The 19,333-nt window shown below is 40.3% G+C and overlaps 1 protein-coding gene across 7 annotated transcripts in view; it reads left to right on the top strand.

The window, feature by feature from the left end:
• BCKDHB (branched chain keto acid dehydrogenase E1 subunit beta) overlaps positions 1-19,333 on the top strand; it is a 267,752-nt gene that overhangs the window by 86,881 nt on the left and 161,538 nt on the right. For 5 of the 7 annotated variants that reach the window (XM_039532510.1, XM_039532511.1, XM_039532514.1 and 2 more), the window contains exons 7-8: positions 5,663-5,760; positions 14,002-14,112. In XM_039532510.1, coding sequence (XP_039388444.1) covers positions 5,663-5,760; positions 14,002-14,112 — 209 coding nt within the window. Of the gene's footprint in view, positions 1-5,662; positions 5,761-14,001; positions 14,113-15,012; positions 15,215-19,333 lie in introns of those variants that run through there. The other 2 variants (XM_039532515.1, XM_039532512.1) reach the window with 2 other exon arrangements.

Below are 19,333 nucleotides of genomic sequence, written 5' to 3'. Positions count from 1 at the left end.
CTAAACATACCCAGTTTTTTAACCTTTCCTCATATGTCAGGTTTTCTGACCCTTTTATGATTTTTGTTGCTTTCCTCTGGACTCTCTCCGGTTTGTCTGCATCTTTCCTAAAGTGTGGTACTAAAAACTCGACAGACTGCTCTAGCTGTGTCCTCATCAGTGCCAAGCAAAACAGGACAATTATCTCCTGTCTTGCTTACGATACTCCTATTAATATACCCTAGAAATATGGCCTTTTTCACAACTGCATCACATTGTTGGCTCATATTCAATTTGTGATCCACTTTAACCCCCCGATTCTTTTCATCGGTATTACTGCCTACTCAGTTGTTCCCCATTTTGGATTTGTGCCTTTGATTTTTTCTCGAGTGTAATACTTTACACTTGTCTTTATTGAATCTTATCCTGTTGATTTCAGATCAGTTCTCCAGTTTGTCAAGGTCATTTTGAATTCCACTTCTGTCCTCCAAAGGGCTTGCAACTCTTTCCAGCTTAGCATCTGTGACACTGCAGACCACGTGGCAGCTCATGCCAAGGCCCCTAGGCCTCAACTGAACACTAAAAAATACATAGCTGGAGCCAGTCTGGCTCACCTGTATGTTAGTATTGTTAAAATAGGTATTAGAGTTTATAAAAATGTGTTTAGAGTGTTTAGAGCTTATGAAATGCTTGTAGGGTGCTGCATGTATTAATCTCACTGTACCCCATGTTATAAGGTGATATTAAGTGTTTGTATTGTAATGTTCTTAATTGTGTAAGTCATCAAACAGGCAAGAAGCATTAATTAATGTAAACACTGGCTTCCTATAGAAAGTGTTAGGTCCTGCCCAGGAAGAAGGCCCATTGAAACCAAATGAGCTGTTGTGAAACAAAAACTTTGTTAATTGCATTCCTCCCCCTTCCATGAAGAGGAGATGTATGTGTGAACTCATCCTATCAGCTTGAACTCTGGAGGGAAGGGAATAAATATCCCTAACAAGAAGAAACTGGATCTTTAAGCCTCCTGGGCCTGGTCTACACTGGGTGTGTGTGTGTGTGTCAAACTAAGGTACGCAAGTTCAGCTACGCAAATAGCGTAGCTGAACTTGAACTACCTTAGTTCGAACTACTCACCCGTCCAGACGCCGCGGGATCGAAGTCTGCGGCTCCCCCGTCGACTCCGCCACCGCCGTTCGCGGTGGTGGAGTTCCGGAGTCGACGGGAGCGCGTTCGGAGTTCGATGTATCGCGTCTAGATGAGATGCGATATATCGAACTCCGAGAAGTCGAACGCTACCCGCCGACCCGGGCGGGTAGTATAGACGTAGCCTATGGGGCAAGAATTAATAAGCATGAGCAAAAGATCCCCAGTGCTTGGCCTGGGTTTGCCCTAAAGGACAAATAGAACTTGCATATTACTGCAGCTTCTATCACCTTTTGGAACCTAAGACTGTAACACATTTGTGTATTTGTATGCCTACTTTAACCTTGTAAATAACTTTTCCTAAGGTCTGGACTACACTAGCGGGGGGGTTCGAACTAAGATACGCAACTTCAGCTACACTATTTGCGTAGCTGAAGTATCTTAGTTCGACTTACCTGACCATCCTCACAGCGGCGAGTCGACTGTCGTGGCTCCCCCATTGACTCCACTTACTACTCCTGCCGAGGTGGAGTACAGGCGTCTATTTGGGGATCGAGTTATCACGTCCAGATGAGACGCGATAAATCGATCCCCGATGTATCGAACACTACCTGCCGATCCGGCGGGTAGTATAGACATACCCTTAGTTAATAAATCTTTAGATAGTTTATTATAGGATTAGCTATAAGCGTTGTCTTTGGTATAAAGTGAAGTTGATCTGGCCCTTCGGGTTTGGGAGTAACCTGAATATTGTTGTGATTTTTGGTGTAAGGGTCCATCTCTCACCAAGGCAAGCTTACGTAGGTGGCAAGATAGACCAGAATACCCAAGGAGACTCTCTCTGACTCCATGGTTAGGTTATTATAGTGCCTGAGGAGTTTACACTTGTATTTGTTTGATGAAATCTAAGTATAGAAGTCATAGCCAGTTGTGGGTTTGTGCCCTTCTTCTTAACAGTCTGCCCTGAGGTGGGTACTCATGCTCCTGAGACACTTCAGACAGCATACTTTCCACTCCATTTCCCAAGTCATTAATGAAAATGTTGAATAGCACCAGACACAGGACAAACCCTTGCAGGATTCGACTAGATATATCCTCCCTCCTATGAACCTAACTTTTTTTTGATAATTACTGGTATGGTTTTTTTACAACATGTTGTGCCTGTGCACACCTTTTATATAGACTAGTGGTGTGGTGCTCAAACTTTCCCAGTCCCCCCCCCTCCCCCCCCCCCCCCAGAGTCAAATCTGTCACACTCCACTTCACAGCCTCCAAAGGCCCTTCCTGGGAGTTTAGACTAGACTAGGGGGATGGGGAGGAGTTAGTTAGGAGCTGCCTAAAAGCAGCCATTAAAGTAAACCACAATGCCCCAACCCTGTGTAGACATAAGCAGGTGCTGCCTAAATGCCCTAGAAACCATTAAGATAAGATAAAATGTGTGTGTGTCACAGGATCAGGAGGAATGTGCTTGGGAGTGCTTGTAAATGGACATTTGGATTTTTTTTTTAATCATCATAGAATTCAAGAAGAAGATCATTTACCTCATCTGATCTGCCCTCTCCTGCAAGATGCAGGCCACATAAGCCACCACACCACTCCTTAGCAATCCCCCCCCCCCCCCCCCCGAGGAGGAAGGCGAAAAAACAAAAACCAAGCAATCTTCCCTCCTGGAGGAGATAGTATAGTTATTTTTTTATTACATACATTTTTTTTAAGCTAGACAAACTAGAAATGGAAAAAAAAAAACTGAAGCCTGAACCTGTTTCAAGAAATGGAATTTGAATAATCATCAGAATCATCATTTGGTCAGTTAGATCTCCTGCTGAGAGACCCTAGAGAGAGAGAAAGAGATAAGAAAAAGCTGAAGAAAGATGAATATGTTTTTTTTTAATCTAATCTTTAGTTCCTTTTCATTTGTTTTTGTTCTGTTTTTAATTTTTTTTTTCATTTAACATTTCAATTTTTTTTTTTTTTTTTTTTAGATTTTTTTTTTTTAGAATAGTAACAGAAGAAAAATAAAAATGAAATATAGTCAATGATTGCAATTAAAAAAAAATGTATTTGCTGAGGGCTCAGTCTTTTCTTTGCCCTGAACATGGAGCAAGGAATAGTGTGGTGGTGTATTCCTCCTGAAGCAGACCAGGCTTTGAGAGTCACACTCTACCTTACAGGTTCCCCATTGTTCTGAGGAGAGGAAGTCTGCCCATTCAGAGCTGCCACAACTGCCAGGTCTGCCCATGCAGAGCTGCTTGCAGGATCAGGGCTTCATTTTGTATTTGGGGAGCGGGGACACGTAGAGAGACCTTTTCAGGTAGCAGATAAGACCTTTAGGAAATAAGTTGGTTGCTTTTATCTAAATCCTGGTTGGAAAGTTGGCTTCATAATGTGCACTTTTATTGAGTCTCTTCAGAAAAACCAAGAATTTGAAAAGGCATAGAAACTGAAGCATCTTCTCATGTCTAAGTGATCCCTTCAGAATATGACAGAGGCATTTTACTAGTGCAGTGTATGGAAGCAATCATTTGAATAACTCTCCTTCAAGCAGTTGTCATTTCTTATTTTTAAAATCAACTTACCAAGAGTACAATTTCACCTTCATCATACACTGGACTAAGGAAAAAGGCCGGCAATCTTTAGTCTTGTACTAGTGGTGGTATTAAGGTTTTCTGTTTTGTGATCCAAGCTTAGAAATAGGAGATGTAGATTTTTGGAAAGGTGATCCCATCTTTACAGCGGAATATTCCAGCATTTACTTCTAGTTGTAGAAAGCCCTGAGATTGATTTTAAAATCCTGACATGATCTATATAGAAAGCTATTTTAGATAATTTTAAAATGTTTGTTAGGTAGCATTTTCTTTGCCCTCAAAGTCCCCTTTGGATAGGCTGATAATATTGATGTGTTCTGGCTTTAAAGATAGAAGCATATGAAAATGAGTACCAAGCAAACTTTTAAAAACCTCTCTGAAACACTTCTCCCCCCCCCCCCCGTTTAATATGTGATTATGGACAATGAAGGAGATATCTGTAATTTTAAGGAAGTCAGGGAACAATAGCTGAACCATTAATTGGGAAGAGGCTTTCCCAGGTGACAGCTAAAAGTTTGTGGAAACAGGAAAAGGAAAAGAGGGTTTAAATGCAGCCATTTAAGTGTTAGAGACAAAGCAGATCACTAACCTTACGTGGGGCAACCAATTCCCCAACACCGTTCTGCGTCTCATCTTGTTGCATAAGCAAAAGTTCACATGGCTTGAGTCCAAAGGGACAGATGGCCCCACGGTCAGTCCTCCTCCGATACCTCAATAGAGATTTCAAAAGGTCTCTTACCTCCAAGTAGCGGTCACTGCCTCAGCTGGGCATAGCCATCCGAGTCACACGGCACCAAATATTGTGGAAGAAACGAACTTCACTTTTAGGTTGGAAGCAACAAAATCAGAGACAGCTTTATTCAGGACATGCAATTGCAAGGGAAGAACACAGCTGACAGAGCATCTCTCTCTCAGTTTCTTCAAAGTACAAGCAAAATTACACAAGCATTTATACCTTTTTGTGATGTGCATTAATTAAAAACATCTGCATTTTATTTAGGCTATTTGCTATTTATTTCAGATTTTTTTTACTTTTTTTTTTAAACACAGTTATCTCAAGGTTAGGTTACACTATTTTGCTGTTTTTTACTTGCTTCTAACGTAAGCCCTGCTTCTACAGGTTTCGCAATATTAGGCTAAAATTTAAAACACCACACAACCATGTATACTTTGTTTACATACTATCTTTTGGTTTAGTGATGATTAGGATATTGTTACTGAGTATCAGTGGTATCCATTTTTTTAGAGGCAAGTATAAATATGCAGGCACGAATCAGTGTGGAAATAACGAGGATAGTTCAATCAGGGAGGATGAGGCCCTCTTCTAGCAGTTAAGGTGTGAACACCAAGGGAGGAGAAACTGCTTTTGTAGTTGGCAAGCCATTCACAGTCTTTGTTTAATCCTGAGCTGATGGTGTCAAATTTGCAAATGAACTGAAGTTCAGCAGTTTCTCTTTGAAGTCTGGTCATGAAGTTTTTTTTATGCAGGATGGCTACCTTTAAATCATCCTCCCTGATTGAGCTAACCTCATTATCAATAGACTGATTCTTGCCTGCATATTTATACATGCCTCTGGAAATTTCCACTACATGAGTCTGACGAAGTGGGTATTCACCCACGAAAGCTTATGCTCCAATACGTCTGTTAGTCTATAAGGTGCCACAGGACTCTTTGTTTTTTTTTTTTTTAAAGATTATTGGATATGAAGCATGGAGCACTGTGATGAACAAATAACAGTATCATTGTCAAACATAATTTGTACTCTGACACAGTTTGGGATACATGATGTTATTGCTTCACATGAATTCAGGCTTATTGTTTCCAATACAGTGTTAATAAATACATTAAAGGTTATCCATCTTGATTTTTTAAAAAGTATATTTTCTTGGACAAATACTGCATAGTAAGAAAATCTAATCTTTGTTGCTTCCTTTGTACACTTTTATTTATTCAGTGGAACAAGTTCCTGTGGAGCCATACTACATTCCATTGTCTCAAGCTGAGATACTGCAGGAGGGAAGTGATGTTACACTGGTTGCCTGGGGGACTCAGGTCAGTATGTCTTGTTTAAGATATGCCATGGGGCTATTGCATGCTGTAGGAATGTAGTAATGGGATTTGACTGTGAGCATGAAAATGAAACAAGCAGTTTAAAGTAGCACACTGAAATAAAATTATAGATGTTTGAATGCTAAAACAAAATATGCTCTGTCTTGGCTGGTACACTTGCTTCGTTGTTTAGTGATCCTCTCTGAGCATTCTTGGGCCACCTTTTAGATGTTGTTAGCATAGCTCTTACAGGTTCTATAGATTCTCAAACTTCCACTACGAAGAAATCTACATCCATAAGATTCTAGTGGTTAATTGGCAAGACTGCGTGCAACATTCAAAGCCCCTGATATTCTGTGAACTTTTTAAAAATTCAAGATGTGGAAAAATCTTTTAAAGCTTGGGAAGGATATAAAATAATACTCTCCAACGCAAAAGTATAAAGCATGAATTTCAGGGTCTAAAGTTTCTCAGTTTAATGTCATTTGAGGCAATAGTTTAATGCCTTTTAATGCTTATCCCTGAGCTCTTTATACAGAATATATATGCTTGGAATATAAAATTTGCATTCTGAACAGTATCTTCTTGTATGCTCTCACTTCGAGAAGACCTGTGTATGGGTGGCCACTATTTTCATGCTCTTTATGTCACTTAGTTGGAAAGCTTCTAGGAGAGAGTGTCATAATTTCCATTACTAAAGAATAGTAGGTCAATCTGCTTTTTGGTGGGGATTCTATTGTAGTGGTCCAGGGATTGGCAACCTTCGGCACACGGCCCATCAGGGAAATCCGCTGGTGGGCCACGAGACATTTTGTTTATGTTGACTGTCCACTGACACAGCCCCCCCGCAGCTCCCAGTGACTGCAGTTCGCCGTTCCTGGCCAATGGGAGCTGTGGGAAGCGGCGTGCCATAAAAAAAAAAGTCGCACGGCCTGCCAGTGGATTACCCTGATGGGCCACGTGCTGAAGGTTGCTGACCCCTGTAGTGGTCCCTCGGGCTCAGGCTCAAAGGCATGCCACTGTGTATCGCTGTGTCAGGCAACAGTCATTAACAGTCTGTGGTTCTGACCTTCTGGCGGGCAGAGTGGTAAGCATTAGTGGTCCCTAGCCAAAACCTTGGCGTTTGGGCAGGGGCAATCACAGGAGCCCTGACCCTCTGGGTGGGGAGAGCAGGAAACAGGCTTTGCCTAAGCCTCCTGGCTAAGGCAGCCCACAGTCTCCAGTCTGGGGCCCACCACAAGCAAAGCACAGGCCTATTGGCTAAGGGGTGAATAGGCCATCACTTCAGGAGTGGGTTTGGTAGCAGAAGGTAGGGGGACCTGGGCCCAGCCCTGAGGCCTAATAGTGGCGAATGGTTCCACCACTGGATCAGCCGGGATGCCACTGAAACACTCTGACTCGTGCTCTGGCAACAAAACCAGACTAAAGTGTGGTTTCCCTGGGCCACTTCCTACTACAGTCTGGGCAGGGGATTCCGTAGTCCAAGGGTCCACTGTCTCCTCCGGGTACATTGCAGACGGTGGTCCCAGCAACTCCTCTCCAGGGTCGGTCTCCTCCGTGCTCAGCACAGGTTCAGTTCTGGAGTTCTGCAGTGGGCTGGAGTTGTCTGTCTCCTTCCCTAGCTCTGGCAAATTGAGCTGCATGGCCTGCCTTTTCTACTTCCTGTCATGCTCCTCTGCTTCTGTCTTGGGCCTTTCAAAATCTAGTCCAAATATAAACTGGAGGTTATTTTGATCTGAATAATGATTAATAATACTTCACACTTTTATAGTGCTCTACATGTTCAAAGTGCTTTACAAGCTTTCATTAATCTTTACAACATCTGATGTGAAACAGGAGATTTTGCTTTTAGCTGCTCTGAAAATAAATAAATAAAAGCTTGCTGCACCTAGGACTGAGATATGCAGAGGAAAATGGGGGTTTATAAACATCATGAAAATCACCTCTCCAAATTTACATAACAATGGGCGTGAGAGTATCATAATGCTTTAACTTGCATAAAACAGTAGTTAGTTTTAGAATTAAGGCTTTAGATAAGTAATAATTAATGATAGTTTATAGTTAAAAATCCAAAATGGCGCTGATGATGATTCTCTGTTAGAAAACATCAAAATGGAGGACACAGACTAAATTGACCAACAGCAGATAAGAGATTGGTGAACTCTGTTTCACACCTGTCATGACTCAGCTTCCTCTCCAAAAATGCCTGAAAGAATTAGGAGGAGGATTTATGCTAATAGCTAGAAGGAGGATTTAGACAGGATGAGGGTTTATGTTAATAAATTCAAGCTGATTCGCTGAGTTGGTATAATTAGACAGGGAGGATCTGTGCTAATTTCTGGTCTTGGAAAAGCAACCAATCAGAGGAGACTAGGGACTGAATATAAGACTGACAACCAGCAGACTGATGTGTGAGTGGAACCAAGAAGAGAAGATCAACCAGCAAGGAGAAGAGAAGCAGCTACCTGAAAAAGCAGCAGCAGCAGCAACTGAAGCTTCTGAGGCAGCTAGAGACTTCTAGGAGGCAGCGCCCACAGCAGCAGAAGAAGTAGTGTGAGGTGGTAACAAGAGAGAGCAGTAGCAGCCAGGAACCCTGCAGCCCTGCCAACCGTTTTTATTACCTTGACAGAACAGAAGGACCCTCAGAGATGATACAGAGAGATTATAGAAGGAGTTTAAATTAGACAGAAAATCAAATTTAAAAGAATCACTGAGTGTGCCTGTAAATAAAGCTGGACACCTGCCTTTATGTGAGAACCAGCCCACCCATCCTGTGACCGTTTGGCCACCCCTCACAGGATGATAGTGTTAAGTAGTAAAGATTTTTCTTGTATTATTGTAATGCTTTCTTATGCATTGTATAGAAGCTCTGCTTAACTACAATATTGAAATAATTGTATTAAAGGTTTATGTATGTGTATAAAATATCTCTATGTACTTTAAGTACTGCATTGTAACGGCTATATGGTTTATGTATGCAATGCTTCCTATGTGGTCTGTGTCTTTCATTTTATTGCACTGCTTTAAATGTATGATTTCTTTCTTGCTTTATTGAATATATTGTAACTGCTTATTTCCTTTAAATAAATATTTTGTTTTTAGAAGAATTACTGCTTGGATATCAGTCCTTTGAGCGGAGGGTTGTATCCGTGTCCTCCCAGGGTTTAGCAGGATTAATCTGCTCTGAGGAATCCTTTGCAGGTTGGAGACAAACCCCCCGGTGAAACCCTGGCAATTCTCCTAGGACGGGCCACCACCTTAATATCCATTTGGGTGGAATAAATTGACAAACCACTTATGGCTATAGGCAGGCCAGTATTAAAGTGCCTGAGGTCCAAATTTGGGGCAACAGATGAAGCAGGTAAGCATCCTTACTTACAGATGGGAAGACTGAGAGGTGAATGTTTGCCAAACATTGTTAGTTCCTTTGTGTGATGTAAAAAAAATTAGCTTTTCTTTGAGCCACTGATCCATTTGGAGTTTAGAGAATACCCTACATGCTAAATTTCCTCCTTTTCCTGTTACAGCACTTTGATTTAGCTTTAAAACCAACATCTTGCATCCGAAGAAGTGGGTATTCACCCACGAAAGCTCATGCTGCAAAACGTCTGTTAGTCTATAAGGTGCCACAGGATTCTTTGTTGCTCTTACAGATACGGCTACCCCTCTGATACTTAACATCTTTGGTGTTATCTTGCTTTCTTGCATTATAGCAGTTTATACATAATCCTTAATGATCTATTTCTAACTTGCCTCTGAGTTTTTCACTTCACTTCGCTTATATTTTACTGGGCCTCCCTTGACTATTGTCAAGCCTGCTTTTAGAAAATAGAGTTTTGGGCCTACTTACATTTGAACACATTTCTGTATAAACACAAGCCAGCATCATCTTTATAGGCTATACTGAGAAAGGGAAGAGTTACAGTTATCTATACCTTGATGAATTGCTCATCTGAGGGATATCGGTTCAACAGGTCATAGACTTGCCTCTATTCACCAGACTCTCTCCAGCTCTGTGCATTACTAGGATTCTGAATCAATGAGGAAAAATGGATTCTTGACCCTGTTAAAAGAATAAAACTTCACAGGAGCAGTTTTGGACTCAACAACAAGGGCTTACCTGCCTCAGGAAAGATTCAGCAACATACTAGATTTAGTCAATCAAATGAAGGCACATTCTCAGACATCAGTGAGAACTTGCCTCAACCTTCTAGGCCACATGGCTTCCTGCATCTCTCTAATTCAGCATGCCAGATTTCACCTTCACTGCATGCAATGGTTTTGAAGTCAGTATATCATCACATCAGACATAACCAAAGAAGAAACCTGCACTTTCATCTTTAAATTGGTGGAAGGGTCCCGAGATATTCTGCAAGGGGATGCCCTTCTCTCCACTGTTACCACCCAAGACCTAGAAACAGATGCCTCCCAATCTGGGATGGAGGACTCACCTGGACTATTTATAGATTCAAGGCCTCTTTTTTTTCATCAAGTGCATCTGATCTTGGTTCCACATGAACATTCTGGAGTTGCAAGCAATTTTGTCATGTTTGCGTAGCATTCCTTCCAGTGATCAGAGGATCATCTATTTAGGTCTTGATGGACAACACTACATCACTGTTTTGCAGAAACTGACAAGGAGGAGCAAGATTCACTCTTCTTTGTCAAGAACTGCATCATGAAACTGGTATATAAAACATAAATCTAGTAGCTTTCTGCCTACCAGGTCTACAAAATGTTCTGGATGATTGTAAAAGTGCTTGCTGAGGCAAGTGATCACTAATGGCCAGTAAAGGATGCCATCATCCAAGAAATATTTGCTGATTGGTGCTAGTCCTCCATAGATCTGTTTGCAACAATGAACAAAAAATGTTGCAAGTTCTGCTCCAGAGGAGATCAAGACCAATATGCACTTCTGATTCACTGGTTCTCAATTTATCCTCCAGTTCCTCTAATCCCGAGAGTAATGAGAAAACTCAGACAGATCTTGGCTAAAAAGATAATGCTGGTATCAGCCTGGCTTAGGTAGTTTTTATTCTCAGACCTAATTAATCTTAACAGTCTACTTAGCCATATTAGCTAATCACCCTCTGATTCAAAGGTACTCAGTTTTCGTTAATCTCACATTAGCGAAATTCCTGAAGAGCCTTATCAGGGTTTATCCCCTAATCAGATAACTTTTGGATCAAACCATTGTACTAATGGGATTGATGGAACCACTTTTTCAGCCTGTAGCTATGTGCTGTTTTTCACCGGTTCATCAGAACAAGGTTTTTGTTGGTAGTAATATCTGCTAGAAAGGTGAGAGATATTCAGGCCCTTATGGCAGGACTGCCTTATAGGACAGTTTTCGCCCATATTTCTACTAAAAATAGTTTCTGATTTTCCATCTCAAATGAGTGAGTCACCTCACTGTTTTCCTCTCCAAATCATACTCTCGTAAAGGGGAAGCTAAGCTACACACTTTGCATGCACATAGTGCTGCCATTCTATCTAGACTGAACCAGGTCATTTACGGTATCCCCTAGATTGTTTATAGTTTATGCAGGAATGATGAAAGGTCAACAGATTTCAACTCAGACTTTCTAATTGGAATACAGGCTGCATTAGACTATGCTATGAATTAGCTAATGTAAGCCCACTGGAAGGAGTCACAGCCAAATCTACCAGGTCTCAAGCAACCTAAGTAACTTCTTTGAGAAGTATATAGAAATATGTAGTCTATTTTCTTATGTATGTATTTGGAGCTCTACACACTGACTCATCTTTTCTGTATCATACCTTGATGCAGTGGAGATTTGGCCAACTAGTCCATCTTGAAACTAATCTCTAGATCTTCCTCACTCACTGGTCAAACATTTTTCTTTAATATCATCCTTCACTCTGTCTAAATTAATTTGAATATGATTGCTATTTTCTACATTCATTTTAGATTGTGTGTGCTCTCATGTTACATAGCATGCAGTGTTTTTAGTGGTTGTCAGGATCAGGGCCGCCTAGAGGATTCAGGTGGCCAGAGGCAAAGCAATTTCAGGGTCCCCTTCAATAAAAAAAAGTTGCAATACTATAGAATATTATATTCCCGAGGCAAATTGCCCCACGTCCCCCCCCCCCCCCCCCCGGGCCGCCCGGGGAAAAATAAACGTTTAAAAACCTTCCGCATCTCGGTACAAACCCAGTTTTGAGAAAACTTCTTTTCAAGTCACCTTTACAAGGTATCGCTGGTTCTCAGCATCAGCTAGTGCTAAAAGGCACTAAAGCTCATTAAAAGGGGTGGACAGATATTTTCCGTCAAAACTTTTTTTGGATCGAAAACTAGGGTTTTTTTAAAAAGCAGAAAAAAAACACAGACAATGTCTGCTTTCCTTCAAAATTTGTTGTTTTTTTTAATTGAAAAGCTGAAATTAGTCTGCCAAAACCTGAACATGGTTTAGGGTTTCAGAAGTGTGTGGCCAAATATTTGCTGCTTGCTGTGTTTGTTTAAAGAAACAATAACAAAAATTCTGCTTAAAAAAAAATCCAAAACTTTTGAACCATCTCAGCTTGTGACCAAATGCCTGAGCCCATCCAGTCAGAGATTTTTCCAGGTTTCTGATGCTCTGCTGGCTTCCTTGACTCATCTCTGTCTCGATAACTTTGGGTTCATTTACCTTAGAACATAAGAATGGCTATGCTGGGTCAGACCAAAGGTCCATCCAGCCTAGTATCCTGTCTACCGACAGTGGCCAATGCCAAGTGCCCCAGAGGGAGTGAACCTAACAGGTAATGATCAAGTGATCTCTCTCCTGCCATCCATCTCCACCTTCTGACAAACAGAGGCTAGAGACACCATTCCTTACCCATCCTGGCTAATAGCCATTAAAAGACTTAACCTCCATGAATGTATCTGTTTCCTAGAGACTGGCTCCACGGGGTCCCTCACAAACTGGAGACACAAACTGTGGGTTTGTCTTTAGTATAGCTTATGTACATACTCCACGAACTGAGCATTTGAGCTTGTTCCAGAATCTGAGATGAGCCTATGTTGTGAAAATTGAAGTGCTCAAAATAGCACATGCATGTGAATGGACACAGGGTGCTAAACTTAAATTAACCCAGGGGTTCTCAAACTGGGGCTCGGGACCCCTCAGGGGGTCACGAGGTTATTACTGGGGGTCACGAGCTGTCAGCCTCTACCTCAAACCCCGCTTTGCCTGTAGCATTTATAATAGTGTTAAATATATAAAAAAGTGGTTTCAATTTATAAGGGGAGGGGGATCGCACTCAGAGGTTTGCTATGTGAAAGGGGTCACCAGTACAAAAGTTTGAGAACCACTGAATTAACCCCTCTGGAGCCTCGGGGAATGCAGGGGAGGAGGGTCTCCCTTGGTAGGCTTCGGAAGGAGGTAGGTGGTGTAGGATATTGCTCTTCTCATGTGATCCCTCCCCCCATGGAAAAGATAACAGCTTGACTCTTTGTGTTAAATAGCTGTCTGCAAGCCTGAAACTGCTGAATGAGCTTTAGGGTAGGGAAGGCTGTGCCTCCCCAAACAGCCTGGCCCTGCCCCCTATCCGATCCGTCCACTTCCTGCCCCCGACTGCCCCCCTCAGAATCCCTGACCCATCCTGCTCCTTGTCCCCTCACTGCACCCCCCCGAGACCCCACCCCAGGTTTTTTAATCCTTTCTAATCTTTTCCTGTGATGACACTTTAAAAGCAAGAGACATACACCTGATAATCTATTGCATGTTTTTTTGTAGATTGTAGTATATGCAGTACCTAGTACTATTTTTTTTGTCTGTGTGACTCCCCCTAGCCCCCCATTCTCCTATTATAAAAATTATTACTCTGTAGTTTTGGTCTTAGTCTGTTCACAGGTCTAAAAAAATGTTAGGGATGGCAAAGTATATTAAAATGGTAAGGTTGATTCAGTCCATCTAAGGATGATATTTGCCAGAAATTTGATAAATGTACCTGTTGAACAAAAAGTATTTTCCCTGAATGGTAGTTGTAGATTTTTTGAGTTATTTCTTAGTTTTTGAATGCAGAATTCAAGTAATAAATGAGAAAAACAGAGCAAAGGACTAGATATTTATGAAAGGACTCAATAAGTAGCTTGTTGTTCCATGCTAAATTTTCTCAGATAAATTATCATGAAATAAAATAATATTCAACCATTAAAACTGAGTGCATAATTAAGCACATTTTTAAGCATCCCTTTATTATTTCAGATAGCTCAGCTATTGCATTATCTTGCATTTTTAGGTGCATGTTATCCGAGAGGTGGCAACCATGGCTCAGGAAAAGCTAGGTGTGTCCTGTGAAGTAATTGATCTGAAGACCATTTTACCTTGGGATACAGAGGCTGTTTGCAAGGTAGAAATATAATGCTACATAATACATAAAACATTATTTTGGGTGATGTACCCAGGAGTATCTACAATAATTTAATACTGAGAGTAATGGGGACAGCGCTTTGTATATACAATTGAAGATTAATGTTTGTAAATTATTATGTGCGCAGTAAATACAAAGGAAACATCTGCAGAACACTATGTGCGTCATTATCATTAAAGGGAGGATAACAGTTTAGACAACTAACCAATAGTGGTGTACCAGCATGTTCTTTTGAAGGATTTTTATAATTTATTTTACAGCATTCCAGGGTTTTTACAGTATAGGTTTAAGGCAGGTAAACAGAGTGAAAATCACATTTCTCCTCATGTGTCTGGCGCTCTCTCTCCTCTTCTGGCATCCATAGGCCCATGGAATTTAGTGGGAATTATTTTTGTGTGTGTGTGATTTTTCTTTGCCACTCCATGGTGACAGTTTTATCTAATTATAGGTGGGTAAAGACATTTATGACCTGGCCTGTCATTTGTTAAGCCTGTTTTCTAGAAAAAAGTGGTTTTGATTTTTTTTAAAACACAGCAGCACTTTAGCATTTTTTTGTTTTTCACATCATTAGAGGTGAGCATTTACTGGTCTGGCATTTGATTTGAAATTCAGATTCCCTGGAACCACAGGTTCAAATTCTGGCACAGTTGAATGCGCCTGTCATCTTCTAAGGTAGATATATTGTAAAATATAATAGCTTACGGTATAGGAGTCTTTCAGATGGGACCTTAAAAAAAATAAGGTACTGAACAGCTTGACTGGAAGTTGAAATATCATGTGTTAAGTGCAGCAGTAACTTAGCTTTGTTCCTCAAGTGTCCCTTGCTCTACTGTACTTGTGACTTTTCTTTGTTGTGCTGCTTCCTTTTCACCTTCATAGAGTTGCCAGCAGAAGGGTCACGGATAAGCAAACATATTGGAGGCGTTTTTGAAAACAGATTCTGCTTGGATGGGGTGGAAGAGGCACCTAAAGAAGGTTCTCAATATCTGTAACCTTCACTCCCTCACTCGTGGCACCTGGCCACTTGCCAGAAAGTAGATGGTAAAGAGATTGGTACTTCTGTATATTTGAGTGAAACTAAGTATCAGAGGGGTAGCTGTGTTAGTCTGGATCTGTAAAAAGCAACAGAGAGTTCTGTGGCACCTTAAAGACTAACAGATGTGTTGGAGCATAAGCTTTTGTGGGTGAATACCCACTTTGTTAGACTCATGTAATGGAAATTTCCAGAGGCAGGTATAAATATGCAGGCAAGAATCAGTCTGGAGATAATGAGGTTAGCTAGAGTGAAGCTAGAATTAAATATGAGGCACTGAATGCTGAAGTTAAAACTTCAGAGGGAGTGAGAATTCAAAACATTCAGTTGAAGTTAGAAAATTTCAAATGTGCTTATGGTATTTTGAGAAAGGCTAAAGCTTTAATATGATTGGAAATTAAATATAGTGAAGCTTGAGTAAACTGTACCCCTTCTGGCAAATCTATTACATAGAGTGTATACTTGTGTGTTGATTTAGAAATAATAAAGAAATTTGAACCTCTCATCTCAGTTCAAAAATCTTTTCCTACAAGGAAAAATACAATTTCTCGTTAGGTTTTTAGATTTTTGGGACAATAAGATTAATCTTCAAGGTTTTTTGGGGGGGGCTGGGAAAGGAGGAAGTGTCGCATTAAAGTCTTCAGGTTTTCATATTTCCTCATTTGACTTGGACTTTCCAGGCTTGTCAAAGGTGATTAATTTAATTAAAAACAGATTTGGAAAAGCTGGGATGTGACATTATAGTATAGGCCTTTGCCAATATGAAAGTAGGAAAGTGATTCTGGTGGAGATTAATTTTTTTCTTCTTGGCAGTGCCTGGCAGTTCTTTACAGCCAAGCAAAGAAACCAAATTCCAGTATTTGTAATGATTGGGAACCTCAGAGTTAGATTTTGTTTCAGAATGTAATTATTCCAGACTTCTAAGTTTTTCCTGTTTTTTGGATTCTTCTTTTTCCTCCCTCAACTCCTATATTAACATAGCCAACATATAGATTTTTTTTTTCCTGGTAGACCTTTATGCCTTAAAGTTTGCAATTCATATTAAGTCTTGATACTCACTCTCCTTTCTCTCTTTTTGTATATACTTTGTGGGGAGAGTAGGGTTTTTATTGTTGTTATGGACATTCTAGTCTAGAGTATATTAAGGAAGAATGGACTTTGTCTTGTATAAATAATAGTTGCTTGTATTTTCCTCTTATGTTTGTCCTTTCCCACTTGCCTAGGGAATGGAGATGGTGGAAGGAGGTGGTTTTGATTCTGGGCATGTTCATGTTTGACTTACATAGGGGGTTAAAAACACACGAACAGTCCGGTGTATTCCATTCAGATACTAAAGATCCTGGATTATACATGTTAAGGCCCTGTGCCTCTGCACTGCATCCTGGCCTCCATGACGGTAAAGCTTATGTATGAACCAAAGAATAGTTATTACATCTTTAATACCATCTAAGGTTCCCCCCTCCCCTTCTAAAGACAATGATGAACAATCTAAGAGAACAATGGATGTTGTTAAAATGACAGCCTAAATTCATGCTTTACATTTCCAATGCATTAATTGTTTTTCCTTCTTTTCTGTATCTTTAATAAAAGGTTTAAAAGGATTTTTAATGGTATGTTTGCCATGATACCAAGAAAGCGGAGGTCTCTCTATGCTAAACCACAAACCTCGTTAACACTCTTTGGGCCCATTTATATCATCTACATTAACACAACAGGCTACTAAGTGCTACGGTTATACAAATAATAAATAACAATATGCACATTTGCAAGTCAGTGTGAATACTTGTGGTAGCAGATGCTATACCCAGTAGTGCCTAGAATTGTTCCTGTTTTTCTAAGGATCCAAATGTGACCATTCTTGTGGAAACCATTTTAAAATGTTTTCTTCTCTTTTTTATTAAAATTGTGAATTCTGTTTTGTATACCTGCAAATATCCTGTATATTTAGTTCAACTAAAAAAGAACCAGAGGCCCTATTTTAATATGTAATATTAAAAGTTATAAAATAATTTTAGTATTGTTTTATTTAACGAGACTAAATATCTAAGGGAGAATTAACCCTATGGAATTCAGTAGAGTTTGGGCAATATTAATTCTGGTAAGCTGCAGTGAAAATTTTATTTGCAGTTGCATTAGAAGACAAATGTCAGTAATCTCTCATCAGTATTTTAATATGTATGTTTTATGGTTGCGAAAGGCTAAGGGCTGGATATTCCTCTGCATTTTTCAGGTTAAATAATGTGATGTCTACAATTTAAAATAATATGTTTATAGAAAGAAAACAATGTAAATTGCTGCTGCTTAGCTCTAAGCTGGTGGAGCACGAACTTGGTGGGAGGGAGCCAAACATTTTAAAAGGTCTGCCAGTATTGTGTGTAATAATTACATTAACAGTGTCAGCCAGGGCTTTGAAGAAAAATTGAAAACTAAATTATTTTAAATATTGTCTTGATAAATGTTTGTAAAATGCTTTGGGTATGAGATGCTCTAAATAGGGGCTATGTGCAAAGCTTAAGTAACTGGGTAGATGCTTGAGGAAGAGGAAAAGGGAGAGGCATACTTCCCCCAGTCCTTTTGGAGCAGCATTGTGGCTTCTACATAGAAGCTACTTCAGTTCAATAAATGCAATCAGATAAACATTACAAACAGTAGCTTCTCTTTCTAAACCAGAAAATAACCAGCCAGGAATAAAATTAAATCTACAATACCCAGTTAACCTACAAATATTAGCTATACATCAGCCTGGGTAAATAGGTAGGTCTTGCCGCATTCCCTGAATGTCAAAAGATTTGGGCTTTTTTATATCAAGTAGGGCAGTAAGTTAATATAGTGTTTAAATTTCAAAGGCTGTTTGAATGCTGACATTTTTGTATAGCTTTAAATTAATGCTCTGTTCTATTCCCTAATTATTTTAGGACCTGGCATTCAAAATATAGAGGGATATAAATTAACGTTGATAAAATGGGTTCAAAATAGTAATAGATTTTAATCTGTTCAATCTGCATTAGGCAAATTGTCCATCTTTCTAGTTCTAGATGTTTATAAGGATTTATTGGTAGAAGTAAAGACTTGCTTATACATTTCACTCATTTATGATGCATAAGTGACATCAACAGTGTCATCAGATATCTGACTGAGACCCCCTCATAGATTAATTAGCCTGATAGAAGAATAATGCTGTTCAGAGGATATATATACTTGAGATTGAATATTGTTATTAATTCTTCAATCTCTTTAAGATAAAGGTGTTTTAAAAAATCTGATGAAACAACTGATCCTCTAATATTAAAAAAAGGCGGAAAAACAATGTATGATAATTACTAACATAAGAATAACATTCAAGTATCCAAATATAGTAAACCTATCTCCAAGTATATATCTCACACCTTTACTGCCCTCTAAAGCTGAACATGCAGAGAAGTACGGTCTACATTCTCAACCATGTTGCAGCGTCTTTGAGTTGGCCTACCTGTGCGTAGCAGCAGTAAACCCTTTCTGCAGCAAAGTGCCTCCTCTCCACCCCTTTAGCAGTGGGTGGTATCGAGGCCTGGGTCTGCCAGAGCACCTTACTGGTGTTCTGGATAGTTCTTATCAGGGGCAAGACCACCTTAGGGGGACCCTTCAGGGCAAGGATGTCCACCATCGGGTCTGACTCCTCTGTGACCTCCTCTGCCTGGAGGTTTAGGTCTAGTGCCACCCTCCTAAGAAGGTCTTGGTGCCCCCTGGTATCCATCGCCGGGAGGGTGGTGCCCCCTGGTGTCCATCGCCCAGAGGGTGGTGATGGTGCCCGCCACCACCTCGTCCGGATAGCAGGAAAACAGATGCGTGGAGATTTCCCTTTGTGCAAAATGAACCTTCTGGTAGTGTAGGGTTTCCATAACAGTGCCTGATCCTCCTGATCCCAGCCTTGAAATATGGGACATGGCCCAGGATTTCTTGCCTGCTGTAGCAACAGCTCCTGAAGGGCTGTTTGCAAACAGTATACGCCATTGTTTACGCACACAAGTTGTACTGTTTTAACTATATCAGTATTGTTAAAGTGATGCTCCCTCCAGCCCCATGGTGTGGATGCAGTTATGCTGCTATAAAGATGTTTTATATGAACATAGTTTATTCTGGTACAGGGGAAGGAGAATAAGCTGTATCGGTATAAGGTACTGTTTACCA

Source organism: Mauremys reevesii, linkage group 3 (genome assembly GCF_016161935.1).
Source record: "Mauremys reevesii isolate NIE-2019 linkage group 3, ASM1616193v1, whole genome shotgun sequence".
In the NCBI taxonomy this organism is placed as follows: Eukaryota; Metazoa; Chordata; order Testudines; family Geoemydidae; genus Mauremys; species Mauremys reevesii.
The sequence above is the reverse complement of the archived record's forward strand: the minus strand, read 5'-3'. Positions and strand labels throughout refer to the sequence as shown.